Source organism: Macrobrachium nipponense, chromosome 12 (genome assembly GCF_015104395.2).
Source record: "Macrobrachium nipponense isolate FS-2020 chromosome 12, ASM1510439v2, whole genome shotgun sequence".
Taxonomy (NCBI): domain Eukaryota; kingdom Metazoa; phylum Arthropoda; class Malacostraca; order Decapoda; family Palaemonidae; genus Macrobrachium; species Macrobrachium nipponense.
Genome location: NC_087205.1, coordinates 77,160,516 through 77,173,529, shown reverse-complemented (window position 1 = coordinate 77,173,529; position 13,014 = coordinate 77,160,516). Strand labels below are relative to the sequence as shown.

At 47.2% G+C, this 13,014-nt stretch overlaps 1 protein-coding gene across 1 annotated transcript; it reads left to right on the top strand.

Moving 5' to 3' along the window:
- The first annotated feature begins 1,038 nt into the window (after positions 1–1,038).
- On the top strand, positions 1,039–9,652 carry LOC135224846 (basic proline-rich protein-like). The gene is made up of 3 exons (XM_064264169.1): positions 1,039–1,137; positions 6,172–6,278; positions 6,766–9,652. The coding sequence occupies exons 1-3, from the start codon at positions 1,039–1,041 to the stop codon at positions 9,650–9,652; spliced, it is 3,093 nt and encodes a 1,030-aa protein (XP_064120239.1).
- Positions 9,653–13,014: the final 3,362 nt, after the last annotated feature.

Here is a 13,014-nt window from a genome sequence, read left to right as displayed (position 1 = left end):
ACTTTGCCGCAAGGAAATGAAACAAAATCCTTCACTTAACTTGAAGGTATTTTTAAAAATGCTATTTGGTATCCCATTGCTTTACCTTGTTCATGGCAAGATATTCTGCTTCAAAGGAGTAGTATATTGCCACGAAGAAGTCAAAGTACCATTAAGCATTTTCGAGCTAGCTTTAGAATTCCTCGCATTTAATGCAAAAGATCGTTGTAGCTCTCCATTGATTCACATTCCTCTTAGCAATAAACTTTGTACACACGGCCAACGAACCATTAACGGCCGAGTAGTCATTTTGACTGCTTTTATAAAAGAAAAGTATCTTATGTCCCAATAAAATCTTTTTTCTTAAGTTTCTCTCGGGCTTTGGACGTTTTATTCATTAAGTAGATAATCTATACTGAAATAAGAGAGAAATTAGATGATTATGTCTGTAAATAGTTTAGAGTTCATAAAGTGCTGTTCATATTACATACAGATTTATTCAAGTCTAAACTTCTTTACGAATGAGAGAAATTTTACATTCCCTTATTCATTTTTTACATGATGTTGCATTAGGCAAAAAAAGTAAACTTCCAGCTTTAATTCCTTAATTCAAAATATATAATAATACAAAACGCATCAGGAAAGTCAAAGCAAATATTGAAATATACTATATATTATGGGAAGCCTATTTAGGTTTCACTTGATATCAGGCAACCTATGAGTAAAATAATTATGCTGATTGTTGGAAATGTGCTGTATTAAGTAGAATATTATTGTTATTAGAATTACAAATACAAGTAGGACAAAATATGATGTTTGGTTAAAGCAGTGCATTTTCACACACCTTTCTAATTTATTCTATTTTTTTTTCTTCGAAAATCATAATTGTTTTGTTGTTGCTGAACATACAGGTCTGGCACTGCTTTGTTTCTTATTGGGTTTACTACTAGCCTCTTCCAAATTCTTATCAAAATGCTCGTCACTTTCAGCCATCTTTGAATTTGTAAAAGCCGCCGCCATTCCTCTGCTAATCCATAACCTCTGAATACAATAGTATCCATGCAGAGATATGTGCAAGATCAAGAATATTGTAAAACACATGCAGAGACCAACGGCTGGAAGGGCACCTCGTGTAATAATGACATGCCATTTGGGCAAGTACGTATACTCCAAATTTTGTTGCATTATAATACTCAACTGTTTCTGGCTCTTTCTTCCGTCCATCTCCGACTGAAACAGAATGACGAAGTGAACTGAGTAAAATGACGGTCTTGTTTCGCTAGTTTTGGTATAATGTCAATGTTGCATCACTATTCTTCAGCAGTTGTGTATCGAACAGATGACCTTTCCATGATTTTATTTGAGGTGGAATTTCTCTACGGGCTCGGTTCTTTTTTTTTTTTTTTTTTTTTTTTTTTTTTTTTTTTTTTTTGCTTTCAAATGTATAGCTAATTGAAGAGATTGTGAAGAAAATACAGTCGTGACATTTCTTCCTTTCCCCGTGAATGTTTTCCATTAATCGTAGTACAACATAATCTGATAAGGGCTAATTTGCAGGCGAAATTAATATTTTCCCAATTAATGAAATGCGTTCAACATATACGTACTTTGATTTGTATCATGCCATGTACTGTGTAAAAAGGACATCGGCATTTCGAGGGGAAAAAGCTGTTCAATTGATGTTGTTCTCGTGCGACTTATAAGCGACTCTGCACTATTCAATAAGCTATCCAACATTCAGAAATATGAGCAAATTTATCTGTGCACAAACATATTGCCCTCATTGTTTTTTTTTTTTTTGTGTTTTTTTTTCAGTTCTTATCAATCACAATACCACTTTGAATGTGGACGTCGAAAAAGGGTGGACCCCATTTTCTCGACCGTAAAAGATCAATTGACAGATTTTTTGCTTGAGTGAATGCTGAACGCTTACTGATTTAGCTAAGAAGCGTATGCTGTGATATTGCAAAGCTATGTCTTTCCGTTCTCTTCTTATACAGGTCTGCCTCCTAGACACATACTAGGCAAGTAGACGGGGAAGTCAACATGACTGCTGGGCCGTTGGTGGTAAGGGCACGTTTCATCAACAAGGCTCAAGTTTCTTAAATTGCCTAATTCGGTGTCCATGTTGTTGACCAAAGTTCATATCAACCTGATTTAGTAGGTGATTCTATTGTAGTCAGTGTATTTGTCTAAACGTCTCTATCAGTTTGTATCGGTGCATGTATTATGTTTGTGGCTTTCTTTCTTTTTGTGTGGGTGCTGATCGCGGAAACCAAACCCTGCATTTGATTTGAGGACGTTCCTTATGAAAATCCCGATGGAATTATTCATAGTACATTTTAGGCTGCCTGGCCTCTATTTCATGACTTTGTCTTGTGTTTTGTCCTGATTTTATCAGAACACTTTGAAATTGAACAGTTACTTTAAATAATATGGAAAACCAACCATTCTGGAGCTGTGCATTATGAAAGCGTCATATTAATTTTATAGCCTAGTGCAGTACTTGATATTTTCATCAAAGCTAACAAAATCTGTATAGCTTACTCAAAATCTAAATAGCTTAATGTTGGAGGGAGTTTCCTGAAGAAAACGTTCGTTTGGTTAATTGGATTTCGTTTGGTTAATTGGATGCAACATCCTTCAAAAAAGAACGAAAGAAAGAAAGTAATACAAAGAAAGAGTAGATTTGTATTATGAATCTATTTAACCCTCTCAGCAAATAGAAACACAGTATTTGTTAGAATGCATATAAGTTTTCTGTGTAGTAGCAATATTTTATGGCAATGAAGACAATGTACAGTTCAATCAATAATAATAATAATAATAAAAAAAAAAAAAATTACAACGCTTCCAGTATACCTACTTCCACCCTCTGGTATAACACTCGCGGTAATCACATAATAATAATAATAATAATAATAATAATAATAATAATAATAATAATAATAATAATAATAATAATAATAATAATAATAATAATAATAATAATTTACAGTTTGATATCCACCATCTTATTTTCTTGTAAAAGGCTACAACAAAGTGGCGATGTAAGGAAAGAAGTTGGTTATAGAAGCTCGGAAGAAGAGCGCAGTCATCAATGGCTCTTCAGATGTCACGCTCAAGACCCTTCTGTTCCCTGTACTTCTCGCGGGAATAGAGGGGACTACGGTGCAATGGTGGGTGATGCATCTACTGTTGAGAGAGAGCTTGAACCTAATCCTAGTATGGCATTGGTCTCTGGATAGGAAAGACGACAACAGGCAAAGTTGAATGTGATACATTGACTTCTCGCACAACATTTACAACTAATACACTAAGGAAGGAATTTATCCTTAAATACACGCAAAGCTTCTAATGATGGGAGAAATCTAGTGCTTAAATGGAATATTCCTCAAATGAAGATCTTCGTTGATTCTTGGGCCAAGTCACAAGGGACGGCATGCAATTGCTAGGCAGGATGAAAAGGAGGTTCGTTTTAGAAGTTAGAAATTGAATTTGAAAATAGGGGAGAGTTTGTTTGGACCTCAGAGGAAAGAACTGGCTATTTGACTGTAATTCAGACGTACCTGGATTGCCTTATGGAGTGGAGTTTGATGAGATTGGCATCAGCTTTGTCCGAGTTTTGGGGTGTGCCAGTCAGCGCCTTTGTTAGGCCTATGTGGAAGGCTGGGTCGGACGTCTGTCCGTCATGAGTGACTGGGCCGGACAGAGATCGATCCAAAGTGCAGACAGACATACAGATAGGCCACATGGGAAAAAGGTACAGTGTACTGTTTTGCATTACTCTATTATTCGGAAAAAATGAGAAGATGGCCGAATTCACCATCTATACAAGGCTGGTTTCCAAACTTGATAATCTTCTAAGGTCTTAGTTTAAGTTAGCGCTGGCTAAGGTGAGGCAGGGATGCACGGAGCCAGCAGTTGGAGATCTGGAAATGGTTTTTCCAGATTATAAACAACATAAAAAAACAAAGACTTCTCGCACAACATTTACGACTTAATACACCTTTGAAGGGATTTACCCTTAAATACACACAATGCTGCTAATGATGTGGTAAATCTAGTGCTTAAATAGAATATCTCAATGAAGATCTTCGTTGATCCTGGGCAAGTCACAAGGGAGGCATGCAATCGCTAGGCAGGATGAAAAGGTTCGTTTGAGTTGGAAATTGAATTTGAAAATTGTAATTCAGTTGTACCTGGATTGCCTTATGGAGTGGAGTTTGATGAGATTGGCAATCGGCTTTGTCCGAAGTTTGGGGTTGTGCCAGTCAGCGCCTTTGTTAGGCCTATGTGGAAGGCATGGGTTGGACGTCTGCCTGTTATGATGCAGTGTTGCCAAAGTGCGGAGAAACGACCAAAAGTGCGGAGAAGATTCGAGGGGGAGTCATTGAATGCAGAGCTGAGGTCTGCACTCCTCACGTATGCGGCGCTGTAGGTCCGCATATATATTTATGCGTTTAAAACTTTTTTTCCATCAATGAAAAATGATTGAAATTATATGATATTTTTGAAAGTACTAATATTTTTGAAAATTAACCATTTTCACTAGTCTCGAGTGTTCACGCGCCAATATCAAATACGATCATGCGATTGTCAATTAAGAACTGATTTTGACAACAGCATATGACGTAACCCAAAACGTGATGTTTTAAAATGCATTCATTCTTTAGGTCCAGCAATCTTCATTTGCGTTTGTAATTTCATATATATATATTATATAGATATATATATATATATATTATATATATATATATATATATATATACATACATATAGTTTAGTAAAATTTAATTAATTTGTGAATTAATCTCAGGGTGAAGGCTGACTTACATTATTGTAAACTTAGTCATGTTTAATGAGTTTTTATTTTATTTATTTACTTATTTATTTTGAGAAAACAACGGCAAATATGCATTAGGCAATTGCATTAGTTGAAGTGATTTAACTGATTTATAACCGAATAAGGTTTCGATTATAAGGTATGCTAGTGAAGTGGAAATTAACCACATACACCTCCATCCCGGTGCGGAGCTATAATTTAGTTTCTCGGTGATGGGTCGGACTTTGCGGTAACCCTGGTCCCGCATCGCATTACAGACGACAGGCCCCACGGCTATGTCCGGTGCTGCACCCAAACGCAATTGCAGTTGGCCATTGCCTTCAATACGTGTCTTCACACTATGCGATTGTTTCCTGCATATAAGTGCGACAGCAGTAGACTTCCACAGTTCCACTGCTTCTGGTGATCGGTGCATTGGGTATTGAAAACATTTGAGGGATATAAATAGTGTTATTCCCGTTGCTGAATAACCACTTGTTCCATGCAACGAAAAAACACCATACAATAATAATAACAATAGTGTTATTCGTAAATAAGAAAGAACTACGGTATGGATTGCTTAAGTATAAAACTACTGAGAAATTATTTACTAAATGATTTGCTGTTTTTTTCATTAATGTTCATTATACGTTTTGATACTGAAATTATTAGAAGGTTATCGGCAGATTATTGATATAAACAGATGACTAAAAGCTTTTGATTTCGATATATATGATTTTTTTTAGAAGTTTTTATAGTTAACACTTACGTTTTACTTACATTAATTAATGAAACAGAGATATGGATTTTTTTATATCAAGTAAAAGATTTGTTTTTATATAGATATATCAGTTTATACTTTTGATAAATAGAGATGTTTCAGCTAACACTAGTTGTTTTCATTTCTCCTTTTTAATTTCTATATGGAAAAGCAAATTTACAAGGAAAGGTCCATATTATTTCCTCTTACTTGATGGTAACTGCCAGTTGTTGTGCTGGCGAAATATCATCTGAATGTCGTATTTCTTTTAGCGACTGGTCATGCGATGTGACAAGAGTTCCTCAAAGGTTGTTTTAGACATTCTGAAGTAATTGCAAAATTTATCATTATCTCTCTTCAGCTCCTCGAAAATTGTGACAAATGCACCGTACAAGTGCCTTTGTGTATTCAAAGGGTGTACCGAGTGAATTCTAGGTTTTCTCTTCTTTTTTCTCAAATGTAATAAATAAAGACAATTTTTCTCATCCTGTATATGTAGTCCACCACCACAGGCTGAGAGCAGACTGCAAGCGCTTGTCAAAAATTGGGTCACTTTGTGCGGCAGTCGGACAAATGTACGATTTGCGCAATTTTGTGTCGCATTTAGATCCGGCACCGCAATCGTATCTTGGTGCGACTAGAATCACATAGTGTGAAAGGGCCCAAACGATTCAGCAGCAGAGGGAACGAACTATTGTGCGTCGACAGTACCATGTATGGCTTATCTAATCCATGGAGATGGGTAGAGATGTTTAGTGCCGGAACTACTAAAAACAATTTTAGCTGCTCCATTTATTGATGAACTGTGCTGATTGCTCGTAAAAATATTCTTGAAAAGTCTGTTGTTATTGTTAGATTGAACGTACGACTGCCTGTACTTTATGCACATTTTCAAAGTAATATAAAGTAATTTTACAATTTACACTAAAGACACAAGTTAAAGTTCGGTAAAGAGACTTTGTTTCTGGGAAATTGCTTTCTCGTTGTAACAGCCTATTAACGAACGAATAATGAGACCACAGGAGCTCGAAATGATTTTGTTTGAATTAGTATTTCTTATTAGGCTTCCATCATGCAGACGATCTAAAAAGTCACATTTGAAGTTATTTTACATGGTGTTTTGTATACTTCGTTCATTGTTTACCTTGGCGCGTTCGTTTCAACTTTGTGCGTTCATTCTGATTGGGCCATCGCCCGCCAGGCGTCCCGGGACGCCTGGCGGGCCGTCGCTGCCCGTCCCGGGACGCCTGGCGGCGTCGGCCGTCCCGGACGCCAGGCGGGCCGTCGCCCGCCCGTCCCGGGACGCCAGGCGGGCCGCGCCCGCCCCCGGTCCCGGGACGCCTGCCCGGGCCTCCCGCGCCCTCCCGGGACGCCCGTCCGGGCCCGGCGTCCCGGGACGCCTGGCGGGCCGTCGCCCGCCCGTCCCGGGACCGCCCAGGGGGCGGCCCGTCCCGGGCCGCCCGGTCCCAGGACCCGACTGGCGGGCCTCGCCCGCCCTCCCGGACGACCAGGCCGGGCCCGTTCCCGGCCCGCCCCGGGTCCCGGGACGCCAGGCGGGCCGTCGCCCGCCCCTCCCCGGGACGGCCCAGGCGGGGCCTCGCCCCCCGCCCACCCGGTCCCGGCCCGGCCCAGGCGGGGCCGGGTCGCCCGCCCTCCCCGGGACGGCAAGGCGGGGGCCGGCCCGCCCTCCCGGGCCCCGGTCCCCGGGACGCCGGCGGGCCGTCGCCCGCCCGTCCCGGGACGCCAGGGGCCGGTTCGCCCGCCCGTCCCGGGAACCCCAGGCGGGCCGGTGCCCCCGCCGCCCGGGAACCCGGCGGGCGGTCGCCGCCCGTCCCGGGACGCCAGGCGGGCAGTCGCCCGCCCGTCCCGCCGGACGAGGCGGGCCGTGGCGCCCAACCGTCCCGCCCGCCCTGGCGGGACTCCAGCCTGGGCCGGGGCCGTCGCCCCCCGCCCGTCCCGGGGACCCAGGCGGGGCCGTCGCCCCGCACTTGCCCGGGACACGACCGCCAGGCGGGCCGTCGCCGCCCGATCCGTCCCGGGACGCCAGGCTGGCCGTCGCCCGCCCGTCCCGTACCGCAGGCGGGAGGGCCGTCGCCGTCGTCCCGGGACTGGCCTGGCGGGCCCGCCCGTCGCCCGCTCCGGTTCCCGGGACGCCAGGGCGGGGCGTCGCCCGCCCGTCCCGGAGGCCTGGCGGCCTGGGCCCGGGGACCCCAGCCCGGGCCCGAGCCTGGCGGGGCCGTCGACGTGCCCGGGGACGTCCAGGCGGGGCGTCGCCCACCGCCCGTGCCCGGGGACCGACCAGGCGGGCCGTCGCCCGCCCGTCCCGGGACGCCTGGCGGGCCGCCGCCCGCCCGTCCCGGGACGCCCAGGCGGGCCGTCGCCCGCCCATCCCGGGACGCCTGGCGGGCCGTCGCCCCTGCCCGCCCGTCCAGGGACGCCAAGGCGGGCCGCGCCCCCCGCCCGTCCCGGGACCTCCTGGCGGGCCGTCGCCCGCCCGTCCCCGGGACGGCCTGGCGGGCCGTCGCCCGCGTCCCGGACTCCAGGGGGCGGGCCTTCCGCCCCCCCCGTCCCGGGACGCCAGGCGGGCCGTCGCCCCGCCCGTCCCGGGACGCCAGGCGGGCCGTCGCCCGCCCGTCCCCGGACGCCTGGCGGGGCCGTCGCCCCCGCCCGTTCCCACGCCAGGCGGGCCTCGCCCGCCCCGGTCCCGGGACGCCAGGCGGGCCGCGCCCGCCCGTCCCGGGACGCCGGCGGGCCGGTCGCCCCCCTGTCCCGGGACGCCCCTGCGGCCGTCGCCCGCCCGTCCCCGGGACTCCGGGCCACCGTCGCCCGCCCGTCCCGGGACGCCCAGGCGGGCCCGTCGCCCGCCCTTCCCGGACGCAGGCTGGGGGCCGTCGCCCGCCCGTCCCGGGACGCCTGGCGGGCCGTCGCCCCCCGTCCCGGGACGCCTGGCCCGCCCGGGCCGCCCTCCCGTCCCGGGACCCAGGCGGGCCGTCGCCCCGCCCGTCCCGGGACGCCAGGCGGGCCTTCGCCCGACCCGTCCCGGACGCCTTGCGGGCCGTCGCCCGCGTCCCCGGGACGGCCGGCGGGCCGCGCCCCTCCGTCCCGGGACGCCAGGGCTGGCGTTCGCCCGCGTCCGTCGTGGGACGCCCGGGCGGGCCGTCCCGCCCCCCGCCCGGTACCGCCTGGCGGGCCGTCGCCTCCCGGTTCCCGGGACGCCTGGCTGTTCGCCCGCCCGGACCCGCCCGGGAACTGGGCCGGGCCGGGTCCGCCCGCCCGCCCGTCCCGGGACGCCCAGCGGGCCCGTCGCCCGCCGTCCCGGGACGCCTGGCGGGCCGTCGCCCGCCCGTCCCGGACGCCGGGCCGGCCGTCGCCCACCCGTCCCGGGCCGGCCTGGCGGGCCGTCGCCCGACCGTCCCGGGAACGCCTGGCCGGGCGCCGGCCCGCCCGCCGTCCCGGACGCCAGGCGGGCCGTCGCCGCCCGTCCGGACGCCAGGCGGGCCGTCCCCGCCGTCCCGGGACGCCTGGGCGGGACGCCGCCCGCCCGTCCCCGGGACCGCCGGCGGGCCCGTCGCCCGCTCCTCCACGGGACGGCCTGGCGGGCCGCGGGCCCGCCTCCGTCCCGGGACTCCTGGCGGGCCGTCGCCCGCCCGTCCCGGGACGCCTGGCGGGCCGTCGCCCTCCCCGTGGGTGGGACGCCTTGGCGGGGCCGTTCGCCCGCCCGTCCCGGGACTGGCGGGCCCGTCGCCCCGCCCGTCCCGGGACGCCAGGCGGGCCCGTCGCCCGTCCCGGACTCCCTTGGGCCCGGGCCGTCCCGGCCCAGCTCCAAAGTCCCGGGACGCCAGGCGGGCCGTCGCCCGCCGCCCGTTCCCGGGACGCCTGGCGGGCCAGTCGCCCGCCCGTCCGGACGCCCGGCGGGCCCGCCGCCCGCCCGCCCGTCCCGGGCCGCCAGGCGGGGCCTCGCCCGCCCCCGTCCCGGGACGCCAGGCGGGCCCTCGCCCGCCCTGTTCCCGGGACCCTGGCGAGTTTGCCCCGCCCTCCCTATAGAGAATACACCTCTGCTTAACCTTAGAACCAGAATATGCCAATGAATCCTTTCAATTCTCCAGGGCCTTCTCTCGGTCCTCTGCTTCTTCTCTTTGCATGCCAGAATCTTCTCTGAACCCTCTCCTTCTTATCCTTGCACTCCACAAATCTCTGAAGTCTCTGCTTCTTCTTCTGACGCTCCCCTGAATCTTCTAATCCTCTTCTCCTGACTCCTCCAATCTTTTCTCAATCCTTCTCCTGCCCTCCCCAATCTTCTCTCTATCCTCTGCTTCCAATCTTGCCACTCCACCAATCCTTTCATTTTCCTTTCCCTTTCACCAATCAATAAAACTCTTACAAAACGTTTTATACTTATTTTCCAGATAACTTTCATTTCCTTCAACCATTAACAAACCAAACTTATTACATATAAAATCAAACAGTCATTATAGTACACTTCAATAACTTTCATCAAATACAAACCTTTACTTTTCTCAATCATAAAATCAAGTATTGCACTTCACTCTTAAAATCCATTCCAAACTAAAATCAATTCTAACACATGCATTTATCAAACAAGTCCTTTCAATTCCAGTTAAACTCCATTATTATCTAATTAACAAAATTTGCTAAAAAATTCATTGTGTAAATGAAAATCGTACTTTCTAGATAAACTTTATTGATTTCAATAAAAAAAAAAACTTTCCATACAACAAACATCCTCCTCAAATTTTTCACATTCTGATCCCTCTTCACAAGGCCAGCTTAGACTTGGTCGCTCCATTCCTTGAACATGGTCAGCTGCTCCTTCATTTTCCACTTCTCTTTCTCCACGCATCTCTAATTCCCAGGCAACTTCTTCAACTGGCAAACCAATTTCTCTTCGCTCCTCGCACCTCTCCAACCTCATCTTCCAACTGTCGTTCCGTTCGCCCTGAACACCGCTCTTCCTATCCAGCCACTTGCAAGCCATGATTTTTCCTTCCTCTACAAGGCACCTCAGCTCCCTTTCTCTTCAGTTTTGCAACCTCAACTTCACAATGGAGTCCACACCTTTCCTTCCTAAGGTCTTCCACTTTCTTCTGCAGGAGCTCGAACCAACCTGACCTCGGCGTCTTTCCTGTCCGATTGGCGCTTTTCGGTCGCGTCTTTTCGTTCCTGGACGAGCCTCGCCATCCGCGCCGCTTCTTCGCTCTATATCTGCAGGTCCTTCTCCTTCTGTCGTAGCAGTTTCTCTTGCCTCTCAACCTGCCAGTTTTGCCTCTGGCAATTGCACTGTCGGTCCCCTTATCCTCTCACATAGGGCATCTTTGTGTAATCCATCAACTGCTCATTTTCTTCTGTGTCTTGACAATCTTGTCTTCCAGCTGCTGTTTTTCCATCTTCACTTGATCCTTCTCCTTCACAAACAGCGTCTCACCTTCGAATAAGTGGGCCCTTTCTTGCCAGGCCTGTTCTTGCAACACCTCCTCAGTTATCTGCATCACACGAGTGCTTTCTTCCTTTCCGCCCGCCGCCTGAATCTCTTCATTGTAGTCAAGCCTCTGTTGCAGCTCAAAAATTATCCTGTCCAAGTTCACCTGCTGCTCTCTCTGGTACTGGATGGTGTCTCGCAAGGCCGAAATTCTCTCCTTCAATTCCATTTTTTCCTTGGGCTCTTCACCTCCATCATCAGGAATTACGAGGACCTCACCAGTCAATAGGCAGCCTATAAACATCACTATCCTTGCGTCACTCTTCTCTCTGTATTTCAAACAACAAATCTACACAACAACGTCACACAACAGCTGCTGCCAAGGCCAGGTAAGGCCACATTTTCTTCAAACTGGAATACCCACTTCATATACTCTCCTCTATATCTCTCGCTTTTTCCTTGATTTTCAATATTTTACAAGAGATATTTCGATTTATCGAAATATAGCAAGAAACATTCTGAAAGATTTTTAATCATGCCTTGTAGGTTTTATAAATTGCTGCAATTTTCTCTCTCTCTCTCTCTCTCTCTCTCTCTCTCTCTCTCTCTCTCTCGGGATCTTTTTGCAGTAAGTATCTTTTTTGTTTGGTCTCTTATCGTCTTATCTATTAAAATTATATTTAGGGATTTTCCTTTATTTATCTTTTTGTTTTTGTCTACAAGAACAACAATACTAACTACAGGCGGGCAATTGGAACTGAGCATGACCATTTTTTTAAGCTACGTTTTATTTTATTGAATTTAACAAAATAACTAAAAGATATCATTCTAAATGAATTAGCCGAGACATCAAGAGAAATAATTATATATATATAATAATCAACTTCTCAACCATAATGATTTTCAAACACTATAGGTAAGTTTTAAGATTTTAAATTTATATCATATGGATACAAAGAAAAGGTAAAACGAAATTTAATTATACTCAATTTTGTCCTATATAAAAGTGAAAATCAGATATAAAGGAGTACAATTTTATTAGAGCATAACCTGATTCCTAAATTGAAATCCAATATAGAAATAAAGTAGAAAATCCAAACAACCCTATTTCTATATAAGGCGACGCATTTGGTGTGAATACATCCTTAGAACACAAAGTAATTAATACTGTTTAATACGGATCATAATGACAACAACTAAATACTGTGCCTCTCAATGATGTGTAACGAAGAAACTGTTGCAATTTAAAAACAATTACAGAATCAATAATGTCGTCAAATAATAAATACAACAATGAAAAAACGACATGACTTGTAAGGTTAAGAAAATGAAATTGCAGAAGCGTGCTTGATAAAGAAAAAATATCTGCGTAAAACACGTTCCAGGGAAATCAAATACATAACCCACACTTCTGTTACATCATATAAACTGTAGATTCCATACCTGATCGTCTGTGTGAGGTCACAGATGCAGATGGAGGTTGGACATCCTACTCATTTTGTATATTATCATACTAATAATAATGATAAAATATTGACACTAGCTCACGTGTTTTTTGTTATGTTCCTTTTACTTGATTACCAGTTAATGCAAATGTTTTTGGAAGACCATGCATATTTCAAAGGTTTAAAGTGAAAAGTTAAATTTATAGTATCTCAAAATTAAATGAAAAAAAAGTTATATTGGTTCAAAGTTATCTGCCAGATTGTCGGAAAAATGTGATGTTTTTTTTAGTTTAACATTTAGTCAAACTGAAATAAAGCCTTAAATTTTGAATATAGAAGGCTTTTGTATATCACTACTTTTATTTTGTTATTTGAAATAAAGGGAATTACAAAACGCGCTTCATTCCAGAAAAGAAGGAAAACAGATTAAGGTAATAAAGTTGAGACAGAATAAGAGCACAGCAGTTAAGAAACTAAGCCTGAATATTAAAAGGGGGGTCCAAAAGGTAGAAGAAATAAGCCCTGATAGAATTAGTGGAGCTAAAAGCTGCAGTCTACGAATGGCCAT

Bases quoted from the DNA above. Each gene is read 5' to 3' on its own strand.
- LOC135224846 (XM_064264169.1), top strand. From the start codon at position 1,039: ATGCAGAGATATGTGCAAGATCAAGAATATTGTAAAACACATGCAGAG. The intron at 1,138-6,171 runs GTACGTATACTC...TGTCGCATTTAG, and splicing joins ATGACATGCCATTTGGGCAA to ATCCGGCACCGCAATCGTAT. The intron at 6,279-6,765 runs GTATGGCTTATC...ATCGCCCGCCAG, and splicing joins TTGTGCGTCGACAGTACCAT to GCGTCCCGGGACGCCTGGCG.